This window comes from Anser cygnoides, chromosome 20 (genome assembly GCF_040182565.1).
Source record: "Anser cygnoides isolate HZ-2024a breed goose chromosome 20, Taihu_goose_T2T_genome, whole genome shotgun sequence".
NCBI classification, from domain to species: Eukaryota; Metazoa; Chordata; class Aves; order Anseriformes; family Anatidae; genus Anser; species Anser cygnoides.
Genome location: NC_089892.1, coordinates 3,121,659 through 3,138,798, shown reverse-complemented (window position 1 = coordinate 3,138,798; position 17,140 = coordinate 3,121,659). Strand labels below are relative to the sequence as shown.

The following is a 17,140-nucleotide window of genomic DNA, read 5'->3' as shown; positions in this document are numbered from 1 at the left end:
AGGAGGAAAGAAGATAGCACCAGGGTTACACACATCCAAAGCTAGGGAGCTCATTTTATACTGACTCTTGAATAATGCACGTCTTCAGAAAAATCTCTGCTCCTGCACGGAGACATCTTCATCTTCCAGGGAAATGCAGACAGGGCACGCCAGCAGGCTGTGCTGAGACACGCTTCAGGAGCGCAGGCAGCAGCGACAGGGAGGGCGAGACAGGCGACGAGACAGCTCCTTACCTTAACCCGAGACAGCTCCTCACCTTAACCCGCCAGGCCCTGGAGGCTGCTGACACACGGGAACACCACCGCTTCCCCCAGGGTTCGCGTGCTGGAGAAGCCTGCCTGTTTTAACGCAGGGCACCACGGAACGGCTGCATTCGTGCTGTACAACCAGCCTCCAAGAGCCTTTCAGGAGCAGTTACATCCTCCAGCACACACGGCTTTAATTGGTAATTCGTTTTTTTTTTTTTAAATTCCAATCACATGTTTTGAGCCGTTACTTTTCTCTCCCATGTGTATATATATATATTTACATCTCCTGTCTCTGTGCCACGTTAGCCTCAGGCAACCAGCTCTGGGAGGGAGCTGACAGCCTCGACAGATGACTCAGTTCTCGTTTGGAGCCAGGACTGCACAGCTTCTCCTTCCTCCCCTTCCCAAGGCTGCTGGCAGCGTAGCCACCCCGGCCCTCAGCAGGTGAGCTCTGCCCTCTGCACACAGGCACGGAGCTTCTCCAGGCACAGCTGGGGCCTGATCCTGCTTCAGCGGACCTGAAAGGACTCCCTGATGTCCCACGGATCAGGTCCCTCAGAAACAGGTTTCTGGCCCAGCAGAACATGAAGTGGTCAGTGCAGGGGAGCCAGGGACGGGTCATGCAACAGCTTTCTCTGCTCCTCATCCTTGCGACACCACCTTTGGCTTCGCATTTGGGTGCTGGGGCCAGCCCCGGTCACAGACAGCAGGGACACAGAGCCCGAAGCAGAGGACGCCAGCAGCACGTGGCCCTGATGCCGCTTCCCACAGGCAGCAGCCCCACCAGCACAACAGGAGCCCTCCACGCCAGGCCGCTCCCTGACACCCGCACAGGTTTCACGGGCTTGCTTTTCCCAGCGCCCACCGTTCACCCAGCCCTGCAAAGCGCTGCGAGCCGGGGGCATGGCTGATGACAAGTTTCTGCCAGAAACACCAACACCAAAAAATAGATTATTGAAGGAAACACATTCTGCTGAGTGAGTTTTCATTTTCCTCCACAACAGCAGAGGAAAAACTGGGTACTTTCAACCATTTCACTCTTTAGATGCTCGAGTATCACACAATCGAAGCTCCCTGTCGAACACAACCTTGGAGCCAGGGGCATTTGATGGCATGCTCTCGCTGTTTACACTCCCAGGGGCGCACTTGAAAGGGATGGATGCAGATAACGTGACAGCCTCCCTTTCTCCAGTGCCCTTACCCAGCAAAGCATCAAACCACATGCTTCAATCACCTCTCTCCTGCTGGCAGCTCCCTGGATTACAGCCCCAATGGAAGCCGTCGATACAGGAGCTGGCCAAGGGCTGCAGCCTTAAAATTCTGGCTGCAGTGAACTCGTCTGTTTTATTAGTTAGATGGGGCAGGGGCTCAGACACTCAGGGAGACAAACAGGCCAGGAAACGCCTCGAGGCACACACGGGACTCTCACAATTCCAGGACATTCATCTGCATTTAACATGGAAGCCCCTTTTCACCCGCCTCAGCTGGCCCTGAGCTTCCTAAGCAAGCTGCTCCTCCCTGAAATCGGAGGGGATTTTTTGTCAGAAAGGGAAGAGAACCAACACTTTGCTTACGATGCCTGAGATTTTCATTCATTTAGTCACTGGTGGTTTGTATTTCTGCTTTCATGCCGCAGAAAGCTTGGCCAGTGAACAAGGCGGAGCCGATGGCCTCTGTGTTTTGCAGCAGGATACGCTCCCCGATGCCCTTCTCTCGGCACAGATCTCTGCAGCAGGGAGCTGCCTAGAAAGGGGTTGGTTTCTGGCACAGCGTGAGCTGTGATAACTTTACAGGAGCCCAGCGAGAGCACAGCAGGGAAGGGACCCTTCCCAGAGCACCAGCAGCCGGTGCCCATCCCAGAAGCTTCCTCCCAGCTGCAGGAACAGGGCTGTGTAGTTTTCTCTTTCCACCTTTCACAACATTCCAAAGACAAGCCCCATGCAGCCAGAACACCCAGGAACTCCACTCGGTTCCCAGGTGATTTAACCCGCAGGTGATTTTCTTATAGGAAACGCTTTTCTCTGACTGCTTCTCTTTTAGAATTAACTGCTCTCTTCTTGGAGCTGGTGAGACAGCTAACTACACAGAAGCACGAGTCCCCGAGCACTCCAACAGCTCGGGAATGTTTGCCTGCCTTCTCCCAGCTGATGCCTGGTTGCCCTTAGAGCCCAAATCCAGACCCCCCAGCCACCCAGGCTGCTCCTTTCCTCTCCCTGGCCCGTGGGTTGCAGCAGCCCCACCACATCTGTGGGGCGCACCTCGCAAACAGGCAGAGCCTGGGCTTTAATTGCCCAGCTGCTGAATTTCTGAACATCTCGCTCCCTCCCGCATTAAGCAGAACAGCAGCACCATTGTAATGTCATGCATTACGAGTGCTGTGCCTGCACAGCTCACTAAAACGAACCCAAGGTCTCCAGTTCCCAGTTAACCTCGTTGACGTGGGTAAGGAAGCACCAAAGGGAAGGAGTGGGAGTCAGGACACTCAGTTCCCAGCTCTGCCACCTATATTTGCTTTCACCCCGAAGGATGTACAACTTCTCACCCTTGAAAACAGGAACAGCATTTCCCAGCAAGGCTGCAATAAAATACTAAAGTTCACTAAGCACTCTGAGAGCCTGGAACGGATGTAACCCTTCGAGGATCCGCTCAGTCGGGTACAGCAGCGTGGGACGTTCGGCAGCACCGTAATACAAACCATGAACAACAGTAATTAACAAATAGCCACAGAGAGATGAATATTAATTGACGTTTTCCAGCTCTCCTCAGGCATGAATGGAGGCTCCACAGATGAGGTTGTTCTTTGGGCACACCATCCTGGCAGCGCAGATCACAGGACAGCAGCCAGGATACTCGAAGAGCAGACAGAGCCCAGCGGTCAGCAAAAACCTCAGGGGTGTCGAGGACGCTAAGGGAACATATTCTGACAGAATAACGAAGCAAACCCCTCAATTCCACCTGTAAACACGCACAGCAAACCCCTCCGCTCTACCTGGAATTGGCACAGGTTTATTTTTTAACCAATGCATGGGGAAACTCCACTGCACGCACGCGCAGGCCACTCGCCTGTCCCAGCTGTGCACAAGCACCAGGCAGGCAGCAAATCAAGGGATGGTCCCAGGTCTCATCACAGGCCAGCAGCGGGAGTCGTGTCCGCAGCGAGCTCGGCACAGCACCCAGGGAGGGGGCTCGGGGGCGATGCTTTGCCCAGGCACCAGCCCTCTGCGTCTGCCCCTCGGCAGCCAGACCAGGGGAGGGGAGCGGAGCTGGGTCCCCAGGGCAGGCGAGGAGCCCGGCACGGCGCATGGTCAGAGCTGCTTCCCAGGGGCATAACGCAGCCGGCATTTTCTGCAGCTCAGGGAGCAAACTGCATAGATCAACTGACGGCACGAAGTTTCATCCATACATTTTTCAAAGCAGCTTCCAAGACAGAACAGCTGCTTTCGGGTGGAGCCAGGGCTCAATGAAATGGCTCCTACACCGAGGTATGTCAGTAGTATGAACACAGTTTAAGAAAACAGCCTTAAAATGGGGGAATACGTTTCTCCTGCAGCATCTGGAGCAGAGGTGCATTTACAACAACCTCCCAGAGAAGAGCCACGCAATGAACCTGGCTGCTCCAGAGGAACGCAAAGAGCAATAGGAGAGCACAAAGGGAGACAAGACAATCAGATGGCTGAAACCCCTGCAGGCATAGCAGCTGCACAGACCTCCTGGCTCACAGAAGCAGATGAAGCTTCTTGAGATTATGAATGATGTAGCTGAGAGTCAGAAAGCAAAGGCCTATGGTTCCAGTGCCTATCTTCCTCGGACAAAATCCTGAAAGAAAACTGGGAATAGAAGACTTGAGCTATTTATTTCTACCCTGACAGTAGCAACTAGATAGTAGCACTGCCAAGTAATTCATTCAGGTTTTGTGCTATTGCTCCAGTGTCTATGGCTTTGCTCTCTGACAGGGTCTTTTTATTTCAGTGAAAACAATAAGGAAAAACAATTGGGTATTAATGAGACACCTCAGCACGTGCTTGCTCCTCCATTTCCATGCTTGCATGGGACAGGAATCAGCCAGGCACATGCAGGATCAGGCCGTGACACCAGTTTGGAGTTTGACTCCCCACGTGGAGGGCTCAGTGCAGCGCCTCAAACCCTCAGCTCTAGGAAGAGCCTGCCTTGGCCCCACTCCTGGAGTTGAATGAGGTGCCCTCACTAGCCCTGGCCTTCCACCCCAGCAGACGTCAGTTAAGCAGCGTTGCAGCGCAACCTGCTCATTTAATATCACCCTTGAAACTGCATTGTAATGATAAATTTTCACTTCCTTCCCTAGGTAGTTGCACAATGCCGCCAGGCATTGCTCAGCCAGCAGCTGCGCCTCCCTCCCACCTCCTCGGCGGGGTGTCCCCTGCCTTGCGCTGCCAGCTCGCCGCGCTGGACGACAGATGTGGCCTCTGCAGGTAGCCTGCCAACAAGATTCCTCCTACTTCCTTCAGCTTCCAGCAGGAGAAGGAAAAAAAAAATCCCGCTTACACCACTTAAATTCTCAGCCAGTTAGAAAAATTGGCTCCCTCAAGTAACGTTTAATTAAAAGTATCCTAAAGGAGAGAGCAGCTCGGTGAATGGAAAGCTCTCCCACTGATGATATATAAATAGCCCAGGCCCAGAATTCAGCAGCCCCGCTCTGTGGTCGGGCTCTGCAGCCTGCGTGCCCAGGCGGCGTTTGTGTTGCACGGCTTCGGTCGGAGTGTTTGGCAACAGGGAAGTGGCTTCGGGTTCTGGGAGCCGGGCTGGCCCATCAGTGACACGCAGCTGGCCTGAGAGGGGGGAGACAAAGTACACTCAAGCAGCAGTTTGGAGACAAAGCTGTTCTTACAGCAGAAGAGCATCAGGAGATAAATAAGGCAGCCCCCAAATTGAAGAAATGTGCTGCTGGTGGCTCCTCGCAGAGTAAGGCCTGACAGCTCAGACTCGCTCTTCAGGCAAGGCTGAATGCAAGCCTGGACATCACCAGAAGTGCAAAAATACAAAACGGCAAAAAAAGCAGCCACACCAGCACAAAAAGATGCAGTTTATGTTCTCTGATCAGCCAGATCTGCTGGAGTGGAGGCAAGGCTAGAAAATGAGAGTACAGGCGACGAGGCTTCAGACATGCCCGTGTTTGCTCTAGGGAGAGCACAAACTGCACGTAGCTACAAAGCTGTTTTATGTAAGATCAGGAATAAATCCAGTGTCTGGGACATTCTCATCACTGACCTGGAGAAGGGGAATGCAAACCGAGCTGCGCAGCCAGCTCCCGTCTCCTTCGCCCAGATATTTCTGGTCTCCCATCACAGCCAAGTCTCTGCTGTCGTGGTTCAGAGGAATACCCACAAAGGATTTTTTAAATCACTCTAACAACAAATAGTTCTCCCAGCCTTCATAAAGGGTTCTCATCCTTTGGTGCAGTAGGCACTGCTTCGCTCAGTTACTTCACAAATAATAGGCAACAGATCCCCAGCTAGTTACGCCCACCAGGAAAACAGAAACTACTTACACCCGAGAAGATTTTCATAAGCAGGCAGTGGTGCAGACGCCACCCAAAGCTCCGACCAGCCCCGGATCCAGCAGGAGCCAGAGCAGGACTCCCTCGTTAGACAAGCAAATCGCAGCACCTGGGCACTGCGATCCACCTGCAACCTGATGGCAAGGGGCTGTTAGCACCACGGACCCCAAAGACCTTCGCCACCCTTACCACTCCCCCAGCCTCCTGCTTACAGCCACGGGCAGTGCCGCTCGCTCTCGCTGCGGCATCCCAGGGTGGAAGGGTCAAAAGCTGCCTCCCTTCAAACCCACGCCCAGGCCCTGGGGTGGCCAAATACAGTGTAAATGTTCCTCTGATGGCGGAACGGGCTTCACGGGGTGTCAAGACAAGAAGCACAGGGTCTGGCGTGCAAGTCAGCAAGCACAGCATGGGGAAGAGCAGCACAGCATCGTGGCTTGTATGTGCACACACATCAAATTAACTCCCCCGAGACAATCGGTTGTATTGCAGCAGCACCTAGAGGTCAGAAGACAAAGACCACGCCATGCTAGGCACTGTACAGATATCAGGTACCTCCCCTTCCCAAAACATATACAGGTAAGGAGCTCTCTTTCCCTATGTCCCACAAAGTTGGGACATGGGAGAATCGAATGGGATGGCCAAGGCCCTGGGGCAATCTGCGTGACACCCAGACACCAACTCCCAGCCCGAGGCCGGAACAGCAGCGGGTCGACAAACGTTCTGCTGGGCTTCGCTCTGGGATGAGCACACCGCTCACAAACACTGGAACTATGAGAAGGTTGTTCGAAACTGTCCCAAACAGATGTCAACAAAAACACTACTGCACACTAAGCTACCAGGGAATTTTTGTCCATGTCACCTGTTATGCAGCACAGCTATTTTAGAAGTGTTTGTCCTGTTTTTGTTTGTTTCTGTTTAAGAACATCTCTCTGCCTAAATCAGACCAACTGCATAGGCCTACAGAAGAAAAATTGCTGTTTTAGACACAAAAAGAAATACTTTCTCAAATGTAATAAGCAGTTTCAAGACGGATCTACATACCCAAGGGACAAGAAAGGGCCATTCCCAGCTTCCTGGTGGTGCAAAGCAGCACATTTTCACTGATGCGCCGACTCGTCCCCACCCCACAGAACCCCATCTTCTAAAGTTGGGGAAGTTAACAAGTACTAGCAACCCAGAAAGTGACCGGAGGATGCCAGGGTGTTGTGATTCCTTGGACACCTATGCAAAATGAACAGGAACTGTTCCAGAGCAGAGTCCACGCTAGCGGTGGAGATTTTCCCACAATTTGCCTTGTAAACACAGGTTTATCCTGTCTTAACCCCGTGCCGAGTTACGCCCTCTCTTGCTGCCTTCAGCAGCAGAAAGCCGACAACTCCTCCACCTCAGTTTCCCAGCAGAACAGGAGAAAGTCACCTTCTCCAGAAAGATCCCCGGTGCTCTGAGAGCACTCTAATTGCCCGGCGCACATTCAGGTCAGGTACCCACTGAAGTGACTTTAATGAGCGAGATGGAGACTGTTTACAGCACAATCAAGAGAAGTTCGTAAACATTACAGCAGCCAGCAGCTCCCCTGAACGCACGGCGCCGCAAGAGAACGGAGCGAGGGAAGAGAAGGGGGGGCCTGGGGGGGGGACACCAAGGAAGGAGGAATGAACGAGGCACGTTTTTATCTGAGTTTTTGTGCTGGATTTATACATTTCACTCCCGGACTCAGATACCTCCAGGGGGACTTCAAAAAGCAAATGGCCAAACCCAGCAGAGCTCCCTGGCCAGCAGCAGGCTCGCCCTGCCTTGACATACACAACTCTCAGGAACCGCGGTCCTAGGGAATCATTTGATGGGCTTGGTGCTGGCCACTTCCCACCCGTTTGAAGCCAGCCAACACAAAGAGACAAGCAAGATCTTCTGCAGCTGTGGAGAAGAGGAGGACACCTGCTGCAAGCAGGCATTTCATGGGCCTCTCAGTCCACATTCTGTCCAACCGAAGTCCTCAGAGGTCACACACAGCTGAACGGGACACACGTAGATTAGCACCAGCCTGAAACACCACGGAAAGTAAAGCACCAGCCCAGGCTTATGTCCATGCTTGCTCAGCTCAGGTTTGTGGGGTGTGACCAGAGAGGTCATGTTGCCAGCAGGCCCCAAACGCTCCCATTTCACTGCACGCTTCTTCCCAGCCCAGCCCTCTTCCTCTCCCTGGCCGAGGGGTCCGGCACCCCCTGCCCACACAGGGGCCCGCCGCAGGTCTTACACCGGAGTTACTGCCCCAAGGGAAAATAAACGCACGTGGAGAGAGACTTTGATACTATTTGATAGTAGTCATTATAGCTTTACTACCTGAGGAGTCACCCCAGACGTGCCTACTGCCGGACAGAGCTTAGAGTCATTTATTCCAAGCTAGACGTTTCTACAGGGCAATGCAAGTGAAGCTACAGAGAAACTTACAGAGTTACAACCCCAGCTAGCAGCACAGGCTCCACTGGCACACATTTCCAAGGCCTGCAGAGCGCTGCAGGAGCTGCCCAGACTAAGTCACCAAGTCACATTCCCCACCGCTCCTCTGCGCAGCTGGCAGCGCTGCCTACGGTGCAGGACAGGCCCACGGGGGGGTACACAGCCCCCCACCAGGATTTCCATCCCAAAAATGACAAGTCAATTCCCCAAAAAGTTTTCAAGAAGAAACAAACAAACAAACAAAAAAAAAAGAGATCAAGCCTGATGAAAAGCCAGTGCATTTCTCTGCAGCTCCTGCGCTGCCAGACCAACGGCTTTATCCACATTGACTTTTCATTTTCCCCAGGAGTTGACACACCAGAAAACACCTGCTTCCCTAACGAACTCATACTTGGAACTAGACACCCTACTAGATGCTTTTCTAATAATTGCAAAGCAGAGGAAGTGAATTGATGGAAAACTACTATCTTGCATGCAGTACGAGTATCCCCCTCCCATCCAAGCACTGCGTTACCCCCACTTGTGACTACTAGAGGGGAAATAAAACACAACGAGGCTATAACAGAATAAACAACAATACTCCGAGCAACACCGCTGGGCCTCAAATCGCCTCCTGCTCAGACTTTTTGATTTTTTGACCTGAACGAAAAGGAGAGCCAAGCCCTGGTATTTGCATAAACCCCGGATAGCATGAAGCTATTTTCTCCAGCCTTGCGCAAATCTGTGTAGCGCCCAATTTTAAAGCCGAGCCTTAAAGTCTCTGCAGTGCGACTGAGAGCCTCCCATACAAAAACGCCCAGCACAGGCGAGGTCTCAGCATCCTCAGCTCACGGTGCCGAGGCAAACCCCGGCTCCCCCCCGGTAACCTCAGCCCCCCCCGTCCTGGGGGCTGGGCAGGAGCCACCCCACGGGGGGAGCGCCACGTCCCGGCGTCTTTCACCCCGCTCCTGCTGGGCGCAGCAGCCCTCTCCCTTCCCGGGAGGAGGCTCCTGCCCTTCCCCTCCCCTCCGCTCCGCTCCACCCGGCGGGGGGCTGCTGGGTCCCGGGGCCGCCCGGGAGGCTCCGGGGGCGGCGGGCAGGGACCGATCCCGCCGGGGCCCCGCTCCCCAGCCCCCGGCCCGGCCCCGCTCACCTCGAGTAGAGCCGGCGGGCGGCGGAGCCCGGGCTGTCGGCGGCGGGCGGGCACGCCATGGGCACCGGCCCCGGCCCCAGCACCGGCCCCGGCCCCGCCGCAGCCCGGGACCGGGCACCGGAGTATGGCAGCGGCGGGAAGTGATGCGCCGAGCAAAGAAACTCGCGGGCAGGCCCCTCCTCCGGCTGATGTCAGCCCCGGGCGGGCAGCGGCCCTTCCTCCTCCTCCTCCTCCTCCTCCTCCGGCCCGGCCGCGGGGCTCCGCGCCGCCGCCGCCCCGGGAGCCGCCGCTGGCCCCGGAGCGAAGCAGCTCCCCTGGGGTGCCCTCACCCTGGGGTGCCCTCACCCTGGGGTGCCCGCCTGCCCCCGGTGCCCACGTCGAGGCGCAGAGCAGGGCTCCCGCACAAAGGGCTCGGTGCAGTAGCAAACCACCCTGCCCCCAGCCGCTCGGCTCGGCTGTAAAACCTCTCCCGGCTCGCTCAGCTGAGGCTCTGCTCCCAGCACCAAGTGCCCGCACCTGGAGGAGCACCGGGACCTGGCCCAGCTGCAGCCACGCCAGCAGCAGGGGTGCGCCAGCAGCCCCCCGGCAGCCTGACACCAGCACCCGCCGCCAGGAGCCACCGAGCAAGCAGCCAGGACCTGTGGCGGCGAGGAACGCGCTCGGAAATGGGATGTTTCCCTCCAGCCCACGGCAGCTGTCCCGTTGGACGCTGGCACCTCTTTTATTTATTGTCCCTCAGGTGTCCAGAGCTGGATGCAGGGCACTTCAAATGCTGCATGCGTCTCCCGCTGTTTTCCACAGCCTGCAACGCTCCTGTAGGTTTGTGAGCTGATCGCTCGGCAGGAGCCTGCCTGTAAATGAGTGCTGCTTATCCAGCAACACCAAATTAAACATCATTATCGTCGCAGACTCCCCAAAGAAGTGCAGGCATAAATTGTGGCTTTCGGCGGGTTCCAGCAGCTCGCCCTGCAGTCCCGTCAGCCGTGCGGTCATGTGGGACCGACCCTGTGGTCGTGGGGAATCCAGAGCCACGTCCCACTTTCTGGCGCGTTTCACCCTAGGGACCTGCGCAAAAGCCCCTCTCAAGAGCAAGCAGAGATCCTGCTCAGGGAAAAACACCATCAATAACACCCTACTAGCAAACCACAAAAGCCTCTCTCCCAAGAATTAATTGATTGGGCATTTAAATCCAAAAGAAGGCTCATAAACAAAGTTGTATCTGTGTCTTAGCTTTGGAGTGGTCTCAGTCGTGCAGATAAACCACAGCAGCAGAAGCAGAACCCATCCTGCTGAGAGCCCAGGGAGGAGCAGGGGGGTCCTGGTGAGCGCCGTCCCACGCAGCAGAAAGGGAGCCCCTCAGCACCCCGAGCAGGCAGCCAGGAGGACCCCAGGCAGCCCCACAGGCCAGGCTGGGGTGCCATGCCTCACACCAGCCAGCGTTTCACCCAGGTTTGTGGTTTCTCAGAGAGCAGCGAGCATCCTGGCACAAGCAGCCGTTCGTGAGTGCATGGGAAGGAGCAACCATTCAGCCCGATGAGATTCTGCATTTCCCGAAGAGGGGGTTGTCCGTGCCTCCCCACAAGCCCCTCTTCAAGTGAAAAAAGAAACGTGAAAAAGATGAAAAGCAGCTGCTCTTGCCTCTGGCTACAGAGCTTCCTCAACCGCAGGAGACAGAGGGTGCTTTGCTGCCCGGGGCCCACAGCGCTGGGTCGGCATTTAATGAACGTGGGCAGATGGAGTAATTGCCCTTCAGAGAAACAATGCTGGAAAGGGGAGCAAGAGAAAGGCGGGTGGAGGCCAGCTTCCAGTTTGGGCTCCCGCCAGATCTATGGTATTCCACAGAGCTCTGAGCAAACGAGTCACCCACACGCTAATGACACAGGAATCGCCGGGTCGAATTCCCCAGCCTGGGTTATGCGGGAGGTCAGGCTAAGATGAGCGTAATGGTCCCCTTTGGCCCTAAAATTCATGAATTTGCTATGGATAATTTATCATCTGACAAACTCAGTTTCTTTCTCTTGTACAAGTGGCAAACGGGTCACAATAGATTTGAATTCATTAGATGAAATAATTCAATTACTTTGCTGTGGGTTGGGTTTGGTTAACCCTACATATTCATGCCAAGAGCTCCCTGCAAGTAGTTGGACCTAAGCCACAGCTCAGATCTCTTGCTCAGCTGCAATGAACCAGGCAGATTACATGTGTGCAGAGAGAAAGAAACCCCAATGCTTTTAAAAAAATACCACTAATTCATCTGGTGGATTGTGTCCACATTGCATCACACGTTGGGAAAGAGATGGAGAATTAGAACGACTCCAGATGAATGTGTTCAAGAGTGACCTATGAGAAAAAGGTAAAAGAAATGGATTTGTTCAGTTTGGGTAAGACCAAGAGGAAGTGGAGTAATAATCTTTAAATATGAATAGGGCTGCTGCAAAAAACAACAATGGATCACAAGAAAGGGGGTAGCGTACAGAATAGGATAGAATCCATCACAGGACATGAAGGGTTTGTGTTGGATAGACATTACTTACCTCTGCTGACAAATACCACTGCCAACAGCTTTTTATTCATTGTAAGACACCGCTGATTGCTAGTAAAGAGCAAGACCCATGAAATTACCTGAGTTCTTCTTCCTCCTGGTTCCTGAACGCCTCTGTGTCTGAGCACAGGCTGGATACAACTTCACTTCATGCACAAACCCAGGCAGAATCACAATGCTAAGCGACAGGATTGCGGGATTCTTAACTCCTTGAGGCGTTCTAGTATTTCTTTAAGGCACTGATATCTAAAGCTATCACAACACAGCACAGAGGAGCTCTAACTATCGCCACGTTTCCTACCATTTAGAAGAGACAACCGTGAAAGCAACAAGGCACAGAAAGCCGAGGGAAAGGCGGTGACAGTAATACAGAACAGCGACGCAGTAGCCAGCCAGCAGATTTTGCAAAGCATATATGGATCATGAGGATTTAGGACCATTCCCCCACCGCCTTGATGTCTTCACCATCCAGGCACACCAAGGAGTCAGGCACTTCCTCCAAGACATTAAGATCTCTCTTAGCACAATTAGCATTGTAGCTTTCCTGTGGCTCCTGAAATGGATAGCTGGTGGCCTCTGCTGGGGTTTATGTGCAAGAAAAGCATTGTAATTCAGGCTCCCAACACCGACAGACCCAAGCTGGAATCGCTGCTGAACTGGCACTATAATTGTCAGCTCTTACTAGCAACAGCTGGAATTATACACCATCACCTTGAACTGTCTTTTTTTTTTTTTTTCCAAACTGGCAGCACATTGTTCTTACACTGCAATCTGAAAAAAAGGCTGACATTTTCTAAATTCCTTTAAAGGTAGCCTGCAAGGAAAAGCAGGCTGTGGTCTCAGTTTCTGTGGATATAGAACAGAATATTTTTTCTTGCACTCATTTTGTTGTGGCTGCCTGTGAAAGAACACAGGTGATCCTGGTATACAGCTGATCCTAGTGTATGGACAGGTGCATCCAGTTCCTGCCTCTTCCCCACGGACAATCATTTCACTCCTAGCTCACTTCCAACATGTTTGACAGAAAAGCAATAGTCGTGAAGATGCAGGGTCCCTATCAATTCCCAAAAACATTAGGATAAAGAGACCTATTATCTTCCCAGCCAAGAGAAAAAGGCAACAGTTACTCAAATGTTAATAAGTGGCTGAAGAGGATGTGAGCTTGAGCCCCAGAGAGGGTCTCTCTGCCCTGCAGTTGTGCCTGTTTCAGGCATGCATGCACACAGGTAAATTATTCAGAGAAGCTCGTTACTCAGAGATAGATGCTATAAATGATCTGCTAGCAGGCAGACAAAGTGGTTTGTCAACACTTGTCCAGCACAAATGTTCACACAGCCACACACTGAACTGAATCAGAGAAATGATCCAAGGAAAAGATAACCCAGCAAACCCCCTCTCCGCACACCTGCGGGGGGATGTTCCAGCGAGATCCGTTTCCTTCCCAGATGAAGAACACGGGGCTAGAAGGGAGGGGATGATGGGACTGCTTTCCTGTGAAACATCCCCCTTGGTGCTGCCATACGCTGGTTTGTAAAATGGAGACAATGAAATTACACACTCTTACCCGTTCCTCCTGGGAAAGAGCAGAGAATTAATTTCTGAAGATCTTAAATGTATTTCTGAGCTGCAAGCAAAGCAGTTTGAATAAGCCTGAAATGAGTGTGAAGATGGGTAGGAGAGAAGTTAGCCTTATGTGAGAAAAAAGGGATAATAGAAATGCCCCTGGAAGGTGTAAAGGCTGATGTACAAATCTGGGCCACACACAGCCCGTCTGAACCTGGAATGTTTGCTTTGGCTTTGGGATTTTCATAAAACATAATTAAGTGATTTGCAACAACATCCTCCTCAGAACAGCCCAGAGCCATGCAGGAAACTCTTGAGGGGGCAGGGATGGGTTTCAGCAGGAGTGCTGAACCATTCCTGTTATTTAAAACAATACATTAAGAAGAATGAGGTTTAATATCTGTCTTTGGGGAACAGAACCCTGCATGCATCTGGAAGATCTAATGGGTCTAAATAAAACCGCTGCGATGCACAGCTTTTTTTTTTTTTTTCAAGACCTGGAAAGGAATTACATTTTTCAAGAGCTTTTGCAATCCTTCCTTCCACTGAATCTGGTCCTAAGGCAACAAAACTCCTCTGTTCGGGGAGTGGGACTCCATAATGATTATTTCCTCTCCAAAGTAGACGCAGAAGAGTTTATTACAATCTGCAGATAACCTGTAATAGAGACTCACAGCCAGAAATATTATTCATACCTGAAATAAGCGAGATCATCCGAGAGTTAGGAGCTGCTTTGCTGCCCATGGTTGTCTCTTAAAAGCACCTGGAGCACAGACACCCAGGGAAAGCTCTGAGTAACGAGCTTCTCTGAATAACTTACCTGTGTGCATGCGTGCCTGAAACAGGCACAACTGCAGGGCAAAGAGACCCTCCCTGGGGCTCAGGTTCACACCCAGAGCTACAGTGCCCGGAGCTAGCAGCCAGAGTCATGGTGGGTAGGATATCATTGGGCTGTCAGGCCAGGTCAAACCCCTTCCCACAGCCTGGAAGGTGACACACCGAGGGTGCTCTTAGCTTCCTTTCCCCACCCCAGGATGAGCCTTTCATGCCCAGCCCTCTCTTCCACTGGTAAGAAGAAAGACTTGAGTGTCAGCAACAGGAGGCTTTTAGAGACATTTTTATCACAGCTTTATTGCTCAGGCAAATAACCCCGAGCTCCTATTCACGATTAGCTCATATTTACAATGATGGCAAAGGGTTTGTTTCACCCGCTTCAGTTCCAATAGCCAACAGACAAATAACCAATTTCTCCTGCTGGAAGTCTGGGAAAACCGCCTACTAACACTAACTCAAATAAGAAGTCATCTTTTGTTATACTTAAAAGCCCAGGGGGAAAATACACATTCTCACCTTGGAAGGGGGCTTTCTTTCCTTTTTAAATTGGAACAGTTGGTAATGGCATCAATTACAAGCAAGCCTGTTTGGGTTTGTTTTTAAAACAGATTGCCAATATTTACACTTGAACTGCTTTGCTTAGCCAAGTTTCTGCAAGTGCTTCCCAAATACTCCCGTGTAACTGACAGCGTTTATTTCTGTTTAATTGGCCAACAGCTCAGGACCAGAAATGGAAGGCGCAAAAGGAGACCGCTCCGTGTGGTGTTAGCAGCCACACCGCAAGGTCACGGAGCTTCTGAACGCCAGGCTGCATAGCCCTCCGGTCCCCAAAGCAGCACTTGTGACAGGAAGCACTTTCTGTTTATAACCAAAGAGCTGCAGTCTAACCACACGGGCTCATGTCTAAACACGTCAACTTCTTAATTAGCAATGAAATTCAATGCAAAAATGTCACTATTTACATCCCGGCGCTTCCAGGTGCTTATGGCAGGATGTACAGTTTTGGTGGTGGTGGTGGTGTTTTCTACATTTCTTCCACTTGAAAATAAGTGAAATAGAATACTAAGACAATTTTATGACAACATTAAACAACATTTTCTTAGAATAATAATTCCCATTTTAGGAATGTTAATGGGCACAGTTAACATAGCACGCTATCGGCGCCATTAATGCTGATTTTTGAGCAAATAACAGAATGCAAAGACAGTTTCAAAGGCCTGAAAAGAAACGAATAGTGAACTGGTTTTTTTTTAGAAAAGCAACTGGGATGACCCAAGTATCTTCAGCCTTCTTAGTCCAGTACAGGACACAGTCAAAAAGGGTATGGAATGTCAATCCATCACTCCCAAAAACAGCTCAGTTCAGATGACATGAACAAGATGAAAATGCACGTGCTAAAACAAAGGGGCAGTGAAAGGCTATTGGTACTGGGAGGTAACAAACCAGGCATAATTCCACAAAGCAACACAATAGCAAAGAATATAAATATCAGCTACTGGCATGATGCAAAACTAAGCAAGTCAATTAACTTAACTTGCTTAAGGGAATTAAGGTGTGACAATCATAGGTGACAGTTAACTTTATAGACAAGAAAAATTCTGGCAATAGAAGGAAGGCTTTTTAATCTAGTAGAGAAAGGCACTTTCAGAACTTGCAGTTAGGCAAATTCAGACTAGAAATAAGACGTGATGTTTAAATGTAGGTAATTAAGCAGTGAAACAACTAACTTATTAGGAACCTAGTGCTCTCTCCATTAGTTTCTATCTGAAAGAATGGTGTTTAACTATGCCGCAGTTCAAACACAAGTTCTGGGTCTGATGCAGCATTCACTTAGTGAGAGCATTTATGTCAGAACTCTAATTAGACAATCTGCTCCGTCATCTGTAAAATCTGTCTTCTTATTTTACCTATCGATTAGTCGTATCCTTTGATATTTTGAAATTTTTCCTGGACTGGCAAATATCAACATCATGGTTAACATAACACTCATGTTTTCATTGTAACGTACTGAAGTATTGATCACACTTGTGATTAGCAGCCTGTATTGCCTAAGGGACAAAATGAACGTTAACGTTTGTTCAAGTTGTCCATTGAGATCAAACATTTGTGTCCTTTGTTGATTGCAGCCTGAAGGCTGCATTGGCCTCTTGGAAAAAAGCAGAGTTCTGATTCTGTATGAGATGTTTGGGAGTGGCAAAACACAGCGGTAGTCTGCGTTTACAGTCCCATTCCCTTACTTTTCCCTGGAAATGCAAAGGGAGCCAAGGGAGTGGCTTGGCTGCTCAGAGCAGTGTGTCTACCTCCTGGCTGCTGCTTTTGACTTTCATTCGAGCGCTGACAAATGATGTTGTCATAGAAACATAGGAATCACATCTGGGAACCCTTCCAGTTGAGACTATGCACAGGACAGAGCACTTCACTTGCCTGTCTCTGCATCTCTACAAACTTCTCACCTTTCTACCAGACAGCAGAATTAAACAAGCCCAGATTTTCCTACCAAAATCTTGCAGTTGCGGCACTCCTTGCTCAGAGCGGCTCAGCAATAGAAAACCATCGTTTCCAGGGACATCACTTCTTTCTCTCGGTGAAGACAGAGGCAACACTCCCACCAGCTTTGCTGCAAGCAGAGATTCCTCAGGGTCAGCTCCTCTACTTACATAAACTGGGATAGCTCTATTTACTGTAACAGGGCCACATCGCTTTACATCAGCAGAGAATTAAGCCTTCAAACATGCTATGCTTATTTTCCATTGGAGATGTGTATGCAGCTAGTATCTATTTCCCTTTGCACTTAGCTCCATATAGATTAATTTCATCAATAGTAAGACAAT

At 51.1% G+C, this 17,140-nt stretch overlaps 1 protein-coding gene across 2 annotated transcripts in view; it reads right to left on the bottom strand.

Annotated features, from left to right (window-relative positions):
* The window catches only part of GPSM1 (G protein signaling modulator 1), a 79,087-nt gene extending 62,161 nt beyond the window's left edge, over positions 1-16,926 (bottom strand). Inside the window, exon 1 of one of the 2 annotated variants that reach the window (XM_066980764.1) lies at positions 16,807-16,926. Coding sequence is in view for 1 of the 2 variants with exons in the window: in XM_066980765.1 (XP_066836866.1) it covers positions 9,371-9,429 (59 nt within the window). In the remaining variant the exon portion in view is untranslated. Of the gene's footprint in view, positions 1-9,370; positions 9,529-16,806 lie in introns of those variants that run through there. The other variant, XM_066980765.1, reaches the window with a different exon arrangement.
* Between the last annotated feature and the right edge of the window lie 214 nt (positions 16,927-17,140).